This window comes from Jaculus jaculus, chromosome 9 (genome assembly GCF_020740685.1).
Source record: "Jaculus jaculus isolate mJacJac1 chromosome 9, mJacJac1.mat.Y.cur, whole genome shotgun sequence".
Taxonomy (NCBI): domain Eukaryota; kingdom Metazoa; phylum Chordata; class Mammalia; order Rodentia; family Dipodidae; genus Jaculus; species Jaculus jaculus.
The window spans coordinates 86,152,681-86,164,017 of NC_059110.1; the positions used below are offsets into that span (position 1 = coordinate 86,152,681).

The 11,337-nt window shown below is 53.3% G+C and overlaps 1 protein-coding gene across 6 annotated transcripts in view; it reads left to right on the forward strand.

Annotated features, from left to right (window-relative positions):
- Window positions 1-11,337, forward strand: part of Myo18a (myosin XVIIIA) — a 104,479-nt gene that overhangs the window by 91,004 nt on the left and 2,138 nt on the right. For 3 of the 6 annotated variants that reach the window (XM_045159461.1, XM_045159462.1, XM_004664633.2), the window contains 3 exons: window positions 46-185; window positions 1,008-1,052; window positions 4,117-4,239. In XM_045159461.1, coding sequence (XP_045015396.1) covers window positions 46-185; window positions 1,008-1,052; window positions 4,117-4,239 — 308 coding nt within the window. The remainder of the gene's footprint in view (window positions 1-45; window positions 186-1,007; window positions 1,053-4,116; window positions 4,240-11,337) is intronic. The other 3 variants (XM_045159463.1, XM_045159464.1, XM_004664634.2) reach the window with 1 other exon arrangement.

Here is an 11,337-nt window from a genome sequence, read left to right on the forward strand (position 1 = left end):
TCCCGATAGCTCCTGTACACTGGACTACTGTCCACCCCCTCCTAGGAGATGGACCTGGAGAGTCTAGAGGCTGCTAACCAAAGCCTGCAGGCTGACCTAAAGCTGGCGTTCAAGCGCATTGGGGACCTGCAGGCCGCCATTGAGGACGAGATGGAGAGCGACGAGAATGAGGATCTTATCAACAGGTGAGGGGTGGATTCCGTGCCATTACTAGCAGGGGCAAAGTCCCTTTTAACCACAGTGGAACAGGCCCCAGGTGACAGCTACAACCTCTGTCACTGTGTCACTGAGCTACCTAACCACCCTTCTGTTCACTGCCAGACACCAGCCTGTACCCTATCCTGAGAGGCTGGGGGGGCGGGTGGGCCAGGGGCTGAGGATGGGTTCCCCCCTCTCCTACATTCCCCTTCCCAGGCCTCCAGAGGCCCTGGCTTTCCAGCACTGCCTGTTCTTGGTGAGTTATTCCTCCGTTTAGCTGCATTTCCGATGGCGGCTGCCTCACTCTGGGGAGAACAGAGATTTAAAGGCTGTGTGGTGCCTTGTTACTGTGCCAGAGATTTTCTCTCATAAAACCCACCCAGGGAATGGTTTTGGAGAGTGAGAGAGATTTGTAGTCCTAGGCTGGGGAGAAAGCCACAAAGTGAGAGGAGCAGTATTGTTGTGGGGGGGGCGGGGGGGGGATAGGGCATGTGTGGATCTGAGCCCTGGAGAAACCCCTGAGGCTGTCCTGGGCAGACTTCAGCCCTGCCCTCTTCCCACATGAGGGTCAGGCCCCATCCTGCAGGCAGCCCAGGGATCCTGCTCTGGCTAGGGAGATGAGTGCTGTGAGTGGCCCAGACCCAGTTCTGAGGGCGTGGTCCCTCACCCCGCCTGGTCTCAGCCTGCCAGAGCTATGCCTTGCTGAAGAAAGAGGCTCCTTGGCTGGGTGGCCATCTCAGTTTGTCCACGGACTTTCCCGTCTGTTTCCTTCGGCCCCCCTTGCCCACCATTTTTCTCTCTGTTTCCAGTTTGCAGGACATGGTGACAAAGTATCAGAAAAGAAAGAATAAACTGTGAGGACTGGAGCGCATGCGCTCTCTGCCTCTCCCTGTGGGTGTCTAACCACCCCTAACACAGGGCTCCCACCAGGGGCCCCTGCTGCATGCTGCATGACACGTGCCTCACTATACTCTCTTCCCTAGCTGGTCCCTGCCACTAACACTGCTGACTGTGTGTAGGGGGTGTGAAGGGCTGGGTAATGGTGAGGTATACTGGAAGGCCAGGCTGGCCCTCACGGTAGGCAGGATAGGGACCCATCAGAAAAAGATGCCCAGCCTCCTTCTGGTATGCCCCCAATTTGTCTTCCTGAGCTATAGCCCTCCTCTTCCCTAAAACCAAGCACGCCTGGCTCCCTGGCACAATGGAGGACCTGTCTCTCTGGGGGGGAGGGTGTTCAAACAAGATTTGTCCTCATCCTTGGTCTCTTTTGGAACCTGAACTGCCTGAAAGGAATGGATGTATTTCGTATTTAAGGTTTACCACCTTTCTTGGGCAGATGCGGGTAGAAGGTGAGGGTTATCTGACAGCTGCTCGTGCGGAGAAAGCACTTGGCAGCTCTGAAGGAAGCCACTCTCCCCCACTTTTTCTGGGTGGAAACTACGCAGCAGCCGCAGATGTGCAGGCCTTCAGGCGGATTCCGCTGATCCTCTGTTAAGTTGGACAGTGTTGTTTTGGGGGGTTATTTTTTTTTAAGATTTTTTTTTTTTTTTTTTTTAGCATGACACTGGATTTCCTCCCCACTCTCTTGCCTGGCAGATCTCCTCCCCTGGCCAGGATGGGCTGGCGGCCTTGCAAAGGACTCCAGGAGAGCTAATGATAAATGTAATAGTGTGTAACAGTGATAGAGGGCCGCTGGAGCCCGGTTGTCACACACAATTAATATCCCCCACCGTTCTGTCTCCGTTTGTTTGTTCCCCTGTGATTCGGCTCCCAGTTAACTAATAGCACATGAGCCCGGACATAAATTGTACTTGACGCGAGGTTTAATTCCGACCATTTAAAATTTCAACTGCCCCCCGAGCCTGCCTGCCCCTGGAGTTTGTTTACGGGCCTGATTATTTAAGTAAAAGAACCCGGACATCGTCTGGAGGCCTGCAACTAAAGGGAAAGGTGAGGACAGACAGGGCCAGCTTTTCCACCAGCTGACTGCTCTGAATGTAAGGAGGAACTATTCATATTCTAGGCCTTCATCTTTTTGTCCCCTGTGTGTCCCGCCCCTGTCAGCCTTGGGCAGAAGGAGCTCTGAGGGCTGATAAAATGTGCACTAATGATCATATTCCAAACCATAGCCAGGCAGACACACACATACGCACATACACACACACCAGCAAGAACTGGACGCAGGCACATGGGAAAGTGCAGTTCTTTGTGGCTTCTGCTGATGGCAGGGAGGTGGTGTGGCTCCTTTCTTAGAGGCTCTAGGCCCCAGCTCCAAGTTATCGAACGAGCGTGCTAAGGCGGGTAGAAAAATAATGTTTCGATTTACTTAGAGATACAGTTGTTATTGCCATAACCTTAATGAAAGCAGTAAACAGCACAGTATTAAGGGAGATTTATACAGAAACGCTCTTAACATGTAGACATAGATTTTGCGATGCATACAGCACCTCCTTTCTAAAGGCAATCAATATGGTTATGAACGGTGGTGATAAATTACAGGCTCTGAAGCTACAGAAGGAGGTTTTTTGCACGGGTGTATAAATCAGGTGGTATTGGCGTTCCATGGGGCCCTGTGTACCACAGTAAATCTGCCAGGTTCGGACGGGCACAGGGCTTGCATTAGCAGTTTTGGGGCTGCCTGCTAAACTCCTGTTTACCCGGGGCATCATCAGGCCTAGTCTTTGTTATAATTCAGTATTTGACAGAAGCCCATAAAATAGGCCTCCTTATCTCCCTCCCCATGAGTCGGCTTCTCCCCAGAATTGAGTCTAGTGGTTTCCTCTGATGGTGGATGTACATGCGTGCGTGTGTGTGTGTGTGTGTGTGTGTGTGTGTGTGTATGTGTGTGTTCCTGAGTATGCATGCATGTGTCTGTGTGGCTCTTTATTTAAGAACATAATTGAGAAACAGGGCTACTCTTGTTGACACAGATGAAAGTAAATTTATATCAAGGAAAAACCCCAGCCTGTATGTAGCAGGGGAACTTGGTGAGCAGACATCTTGTAGCTCTTGCAAAGCATTCTCACTCAGAAGCTCTCTCCACATCCCAGCTGCTCCATGAGGGGGTCACCCTGACTCCAGCCTCAGGATGGGGCCTTCTTGTAGGACCTGGGGTCAGCCTGGCGAGAAGAAGCCGTGGGGAGAAAGGCCTAGAGGCTGCCTGAGGAAGGGATAAGGAGACTTGGAGATTCAGAGACATGGTCTGAGACTTTCTCAGCCCAGCTGGGCTTCCTGGAGCAGTCCCAATCCAGAAGCCATTGGTAGACCCTGGAGGCTGGGGGATCCTGATACTCCTGCCTCCCCTCTTCCTCTCTGTTTCCAAGGGCCAGAAAGCCACGGGGCAGGGGGAGCTATCTAAGATATGGTTAGTGCCTTAACCAAGAGCCCGGGTTTGTGTGGCCACCAGCCAAGGAGACCTACAGGTTCCAGCTAGCTTGAAGTCACGTGACCCCTTCTCTCCTGCCACATGGCCTCGAGTAGAAATGGCAGTAGTGGTAGGCACAGTCAGAGGTGTATCCAACAGGAATCAGCAGCATAGGTCTCAAGGGGAAGCTGAAAAGCCCAGTACTCCTTTTTTTGCCAGGAGCCATTTGGCTGGAACCACTAAATGGGCAGGCTACTTGTCATTCACGTCGTGTTGGCCAGATAAATGGCTTCCCGGCACTGTTACTTGCGATACAGGGCACCCCCATGCTCCTCGGGGTTTTCTTAATGGATGCCATACAGTGTGGTCTGCCAAGTGGGGGGTCCTTGTAAGTGATGTGCTCCATCTAACCTCTCTGTTCTCTCTGAATCACTGATGTGCATGCCACCTGCATCCCACTTCTGCCCAAGATGCACCCTGCTCCCCCTTCTGCAAGCAGACCATCCCCTGCCCCCTGCAGTCTTGCCCTACCTTTGTGCTCCTCACCCCAACAGCGAGGGGGACTCAGATGTGGACTCAGAGCTGGAAGACCGGGTCGATGGGGTCAAGTCTTGGTTGTCGAAGAACAAGGGACCTTCCAAGGCAGCATCTGATGACGGTAGCTTAAAGAGTTCCAGGTGAGCAACTCGGCCCTGAGCTGGGAGGTGAAGCCATCTTGGCCACAGCAGTGGGTGGGCAGCACCTTAGCACCAAGAAGACAGCCTCAGGCCACCTGCCTCACCCTTACAGCCTGTGGAAACAGCACGATAGGCCAGCTTCTTGGCCGGACTGGTTTCCTGGGTAACATTTCTCTGTTAGACTGTGCGCTCTGATGCAGGTTTAGCCTCACTGACCCATTCAGCAACCACCTGACTGCTGGTCCCCTTGGAATCGAGACTGGGATGGGGCTCTGGACCCCATAGTCTACCCAGGAGAGCTCTGGCCAACTCTGGATCCCTGTCATCCTCATAGGATTAGCGATGAAAAGGCACCATCCCTCCCCCAACCCTAAGCCCTGTCATAGCTGAAGCCACAGTTTTGGCTTGCTCTGCCTGTTCTTTCCTTCCTCTAAGCTCTTTGCTACCCACCCGCTCCCCAGCCTTACTGCTAATATTTATCCACCAAGGACCCTTTGCTCCCTTGATTCATAGCAGAGTAGTGTGGGAGGAAGAAATGTCCCCCACTGCCTCCCTTCCTATGGCCACTGCCCCCTCCCACACAGAGTCCTCTACCCCCTTCCCTACCCTTCCAGAGACAGCAGCAGGTGGCCGGGTAGAAAAAAAGCAATGCCTTTCCCCCTTCTCCAACTGCTCCCCGCAGGCCCCTTCCCCAAGCCCAGCCCCTAACCACCAGCACCCAGTGGCCCCCTCTAATTGGTTTAATTTATTTGGCCAAACAACATTTTGTTATTGCAGATAATGCTGCCTTCCCCACCCCACTGCCGTTCGCCACAGTGTGGCATGAGGCTCCAGGTAGTTGACAATGAAATAAATTGAACTAAACGTTTTAGAGGGGGAAAAGTGATGAAATAGAACAATAGTCTAATTTACATGACATTCTCCATGAAGCTATTTTCACTGACGCAAATTATTTTGCTTCATTTCCTCCGATGCTCTTGCCACCACTTTGCCAGGGCTGTGCCGTTTTCTCCTCCTTCCTCCCTCCCCCAAATCTTTATTCTCGAGGTTTAATGCCAGTTCCTCCCTTTCTCTTTCTTTCTGCCGTGGCTGCCCTGCATCTATTCTGGGCTGTCTCTTCCCCGGTCTCCTGTACCCCCCTCAGGACAGCCCTCAACAGCCTCCCTAAGGAGGGCAAGGGGCTGGAGGAGAGGCCGGCCTCTGCACTCAGCTCGCTCAGTTACCGCAAGCGGCTCACCCTGAAGGACTCCATCGGGGGCACTGGGGACCAGGACTCGCTACTCACCACCCTGAGTGAGCGTGCCACCTCCCCCGAGAGACCCCCCAGGAAAGCACGTGCAGGTCCCAGAGAGGAGCCCAGCCAGGGCCAAGGCAGGAAGTCGAGGGAACCAGATGACTGTGGCTCCATCTTCTCAGAGGCTGGGAGCCATGCAGGCCGAGGGCTGGAGAAGCGGTGGGGCTCAGACTTCGACCGGGCCTCTGCCGTCTCTGCCCCCGTCAGCCGGGCCTCCTCAGCCACCCGACGTGGCTCGGGGGAGGACGGGGCCCGCTCCTCGCTGAGCTTCTCACTGTCAGGCTCACCCGTCTCCCGCCGTAGCACCTCAAGGCTCGATGGCCTGCCAAGGACCCATAGCCCTTCCTGGGGCCGGGTCTCAGGCCTGGGCCGGGAGAGCCCTGATTCCCGCCTATCCTTTGGCCGGAGCTGCGTGGATGAGTGGGATGATGGAGCCAGCGTGGCCTTGAGCGAGGTGCCTTCGCAGCTCAGCCACCCGTCACTGGCCCGAAGTCTGTCGGTACCACCCCAGCCACGTGGCTCCGCCTCAGCCTCAGTCCTCGAGGAGCCTCTGGGCTCCAGTGTCCGACCCATCAGCCGTCACTCCTACCTGGACCCAGACCTGGAGGCTGCCATCAACGAGGTCTTGAGCTACAAACCCATACCATTCCAGCGGAGCAGTCTGGAGCCCGACTCCGGGGACGACGACAGTAAGAGCCTCCGGAGTGCCCGCAGTGCCCAGCTGGACCTCCCCGAGCGAGGCACCAGCATCCGCCGCTCTGCCTCTGCTGTGGACGTGTCCAGGTCACGCAAGAGCCGCAGCAAGCACAGGAGCAGACGGAGCAGTCCCAGCTCCTCCAGCTCCAGCCCCAGCTCCAGCTCTGAAGGCTCCTCGGGACACAAGCGGCGGAGGAAGGGCCGCTCCAAGAAGAGCAAGAAGAAGTCCAAGTCCAGAAGGAAGAAAACAGAGACAGAGTCTGAATCCTCCTCATCCTCCTCCAGCGGCTCTACAGTCTCGGGCCACAGCCGCTCAAGCGTGAAGAAGGGCCCAGCAGCAGAAAGCGAGGAGGCCGGGCCCCCACGTCGGCAGTCAAAGAAAGAGGAGAAGAAACGCAAGAAAGAGGTGGACAGCCTGATGATGCGGTACCTTTACCGGCCCGAGAGCGACTAGTGCAGTAGGTGGTGCCTGGCGTGGAGTGCAGCATGGTGTGTCCTACCCAGTGTGAACTAACATGCTTCCCACCCCACTGGCCACCCTCTCAGGCCCCATCTGCAACAAGAACCTCCAGGTTACCTTAGAGACCAGGGATGCTGGTCAGTCGCTCTGAGTCCAATTTACCAAATCCTTACCCTGGACCAGCCTTTTATGCTGCATTTTATGAACTTAATCCTCACAGTAACCCCATAACAAAGGTCGTCTGATCTGTTCTGCTCCGTAAGAGAGAAAACCCAGGCTCAGAAAGGTCAAATCACTTGCTAAGGCCACAAATTTGGGAAGTGGTATTGCTTGGAGCTAAATGTTTCTAACACACTTGATCATAAGCACTTCTCCGCATGAGTATATGCAGAGCATGTGGGTGACATGTGGGTGCCAAGTAACACCCATTTCAGAGCTTTGGTCCAGTAGGATGAGTCCAGAAAAGGGTGCCAGGTGATGTGACACACCGGCTGTGAGTCGGTGTGTCAGTGGCTGCAAGCTGTTTTGAGACCTTTTGCTCTTCAATCCCTTCAGCTCTCAAAGCCACCTTCCTTCCTGGTATGGATCCCAAGCTGCAGCCCACAATGTACCACACCCTCCAGTAGACCCAGGCAGTGCCTGACGCCCTCCCAGCCATCCCACCCACCCACAGCCCACGCATGGGCGTCACCTCAGCTCTGCTCATCTTGTAAAGTCCTAATGAATAGAAATTAGCAGCCGCTGACTGACAGCCCCCTCCCTGGCTCTCCTACCTCCTCCAGATCTTCTCCCTATAGGGAGGGAGATGGAGCGGTTTAGGCCCTTGTGCCCACACCCCCAGAGCTAAGAGAGGCAGAGCCTGACTCACTGGAGTCCCATTGTTGCTCGTTTCCCTGGTGGGTGGTGACATTTTGCATCACCCCAGTTATGAGGTTGTATGCAGCATTTTCAGCATGGCACCCTCCCAGGGCATGCTTGCTGCTCCCCAGGAGGTATAACCCCAGAGTGCAGCCCCCTGGGGCACAGTGGTTGTTTCCCAGACACATGAACTAACACACCTGTCGCATGCTTATGCCTTGGAACAGCTGGTAGATGGACTCCACTGAAAAAGGCCAGTTGAAGGTCTGTGGAATGGATGGACCAAGAGGAAGTGGATATAAGGGGAAGGAAGGGGCTTGGGAAAATGGGGTAGGAGAAAAAGAACTTGAGCCCAGACCAGGTTACTACTAGCCAGCCCAATTTTCAGGCTTGAGCTGCTCTGAAACCACCCTTTGGGCTTAGCACCTTGCTGCATCTTCCTCCCCCCCCCCCCCATTGCAGGTTGCTTGAGAGAGAGCCAGAAGCATCTTAGTTGCATTAGGGAGTTGCTGTCAGTTCCATGGAAAGAGAAGAAGGAGCCAAAATATTTGGTCTACCATTTCAGCCTCCCTGTAGCAGCCCTGGCTAAGTGCCCTCTATCACCAGGGCAGAGAGTGTTGGTAGATAGGGGGCAGGGGCAGATCAAGATAGCAAAGAAGGTCAGGCCCTTCTGCTCCCTGTGCCCTTTCCCGAAGGGAGGCATGGGCCTCCCTGGGCCATCCCAGACTGATGGGCAACTGACAGATTTCAGATCCCAGTGCCTCTAGTCCCCCGCCCCCAATCATCCTTGACCTACGGGCAGCAAGATCTAAAAGAAAGCCTGTGTTTTGCACCCTCCCTCGCCCCAAGCTCAGCTTCTCTTGTCCACCAAGAAAGCAAACTAGGCCTAACGCCCTACATTGAGTCTCTCTGAGGGATTGGAGTCACTGTGGGTCAAGTGGCCCCTAGCCAGCCAGCACAGAGCAGAAGCAAAAGCAGTGGGCAGGAAGGACTTTGCCGGCATGAACTGCCTTTGGGGTGGATATACTGCCAAGGTGAGTGTGTGGCGGGGACAGAGAGGGAGCTTGGCTTCCCACCTAGGGACAAGGACTAGTGAGAATTCTGAACACGGAATTCAGCATCCATGGCAAAGTCAAGGGGAGGAGAGCTGCCACCCTGGGCTCTCCCAGTGGGAATTAGCTTATGTACCAAATTGTTTATGACAGTGCTGAGCAGGAGACACTGGCTTCTGGAGAGGAAAGCTTTTTAAACAATTTGGTTAAAATGTTCTGGTTGCCAGCCCCGACTCTTGCCCTGGGGAGGAGGAAAACTGCCTGCTGCTATTGGCCCATGGATGGTCGTGGCAGTACAAGTCACTATGGAGACTGGCCAGAGAGAACCCTAGGTAGAAGCCAGGGGGGACTCACAGCCCAGGAAAGAGTGAGACATGAAATGTGCCCTCTCTCTGCTGCCTCTGCCTAGTGTCTTGAGTATAAAAATCTGGTTGATGTTTCCTTAAGTGCCTGGAATGTGGGTCCAGGGGTGTGGGAGTGGAGGCTGAGTCCCCCTCTTTGAAAAGCAGTGCCGGACAAAACAGGCCACATAGGGCTGGGCTTTCCAGTGGTACTTCCTCTGTATCTGGGTCCCAGTCCTGGGACCTACCTCACCCTATCTGCCCACAATGTAACCCTATTGTCTTTCACCAAAGCCAGGCATTCTTTGGCCTAACAACAGATCTTTAGCACAGGGTATCCAGACATTTTGTGTTTAAAAAAAAAAAAAAAACAAACCTGGCTCCTGGGGGTTAGAAGATGGCTCAGTAGATAAAGTGCTTGTCTTGCCACACAAGCATTAGGACCCGAATTCAGATCCCCAGTGCTCCTGGAAAAGCTGAGTGCATCTGTAACCCACCAGCACCAGGGAAGCAGAGACAGGGTGATACCTAGAGCTTGCTGGCTAGCCAGTTTAGCTGAATTGGTGAGTTCCAGGTTCAGTGAGAGCCTCTGTAGAGTGGCTGAAGAAGACAGCATTGACCTCTGGCCTACACACACACGCACACACCACATATACATGCAAAAAAAAAAAAAAAAATCAGAATTCAAGCAACCCCAAAGCTAAAATAACACCCATTTTTGCTGTATTGCACAGTCATCATTGAGTTTCATAATTTTGTCCCAGAGACATCTCTGAGGCCTTAAGTGCCTCTGGTCTATGAAAGTAAGACTCACTTATGTTCAGTCTAGTTTGTACTAAGTGTGTTTTGTGCTATTCTGATTCTTTTAAAAATGGTAATTCATTCATGAGAAATACGGTAACTATTAAGCAGATTGCCCATTGCTGAGCCATTTTGCATAATTGAGCGTATATTCTCTCAGGCTCTTCCTTCCCTCCAGGGACAGAGACCTGTCTTTACACACCTAAGTACTCCCTTGGGCCAGCAGAAACTTTGCATTTGGTCTTGTTTTCTTCTCGTGTGCCTCATCTCCTGGTAGTCTCCCAAGGTTGAGGGTCAGGTTGAAGTTTAGGCCCTGGCTGTTTTGCCAAGGTACATCTCTTCAAACAGCTTCCTTGTAATATCCCATAGGGTTGCCGTGAAGAGAGAGACTCCAGGTCTGGGGGTAGCCCCCCCCCCACAGGAGGAGCTGGTGATCCAGCCCTTTCTTCTGGGTGTCTCACTGCTACCCCCAGAGAACCCTAAGAGTATGATTCTTTCCCCCAACTTTGTTTCTTCCTCTTGTGGTTTGGGAATAGAACATAAATAAAAGGATCTCCTCAGGTTCTTCAGTCAGAATCCGAGACCCTGGGAATCATGGAAACCCTGAATACTCAAGTAGGCTCTCACTAGGACCCAGAGACAGGGCTGAGTCCCACTGTTCCTGGGAGATAGGGTGGGGCAGCAGCTCCAGGACCCAGTCCAGGGGTGGGCTGCATTAGGTGGCATTTCTTCCAGTGGTACAATGGAGGCAAGACGGGTGGGGAAGAAGGCTCTGGGAAAGATGAAGTGTGAGGAAAGCTAGACTTGGCCTCATCCTCCCTCTTTAGATGCCAGAATCCTCCACCATCACAGGGAGAGTGCTGTATGTCTTTTGAGGGACAGCCAGAGGCTTCCAGAGCCAGGGCCTGTTGAAGACTGTATGGGGCTCTGGCCTCTTCCCATTGGCCTGACCCTGCATTGTAAATTCCTATTCCTTACAACCACAAAATTGCCATGACCAAGGGCAGAAATTCTGGCAGGACTCAGGAAACCCTGATAAGGAGAAAGAGTTCAGATGTGAGAGAGAGGATTCAATGGGGGAAGCCCCGTCCTTCTTAGAAGGATCCTGTTGGGAATAACTTTCCCAAGAGCCCCTCCCTAGACAAGTTGTAGTAAGGTAGTCACCACAGTGAGTCTCCGTCATTGTGGCTCATGAATGGGCTTCATCATAATCTTCCAGGGAGGGAGATAAAAATTCAGAACCACTGAGTTCCCCCCTTACTACCCGGTCAAAGCTGGTGGGGGAGGGGGTGCTGCTAGGGAGATGGCTCAGTGGGTAAGGTGCTTGCCACAAAAACATGAGGTCCTGAGTTCTGATCCCTAGCACCCATGTAAAAACCAGGAATGAGCTGGGCCTTTAATTCCAGCACTCGAGAGGCAGGAGGATCGCCACGAGTTCGAAGGCCACCCTGAGACTACATAGTGAATTCCAGGTCAGTCTAGGCTAGAGTGAGACCCTACCTTAAATACCTTAAAAAAAAAAAAAAAAAAGCCAGGAATGGTGGCATGCTCCTGTAATCCCAGTGCTTGGAAGATGAGACAAGGGTATTGCTAAAG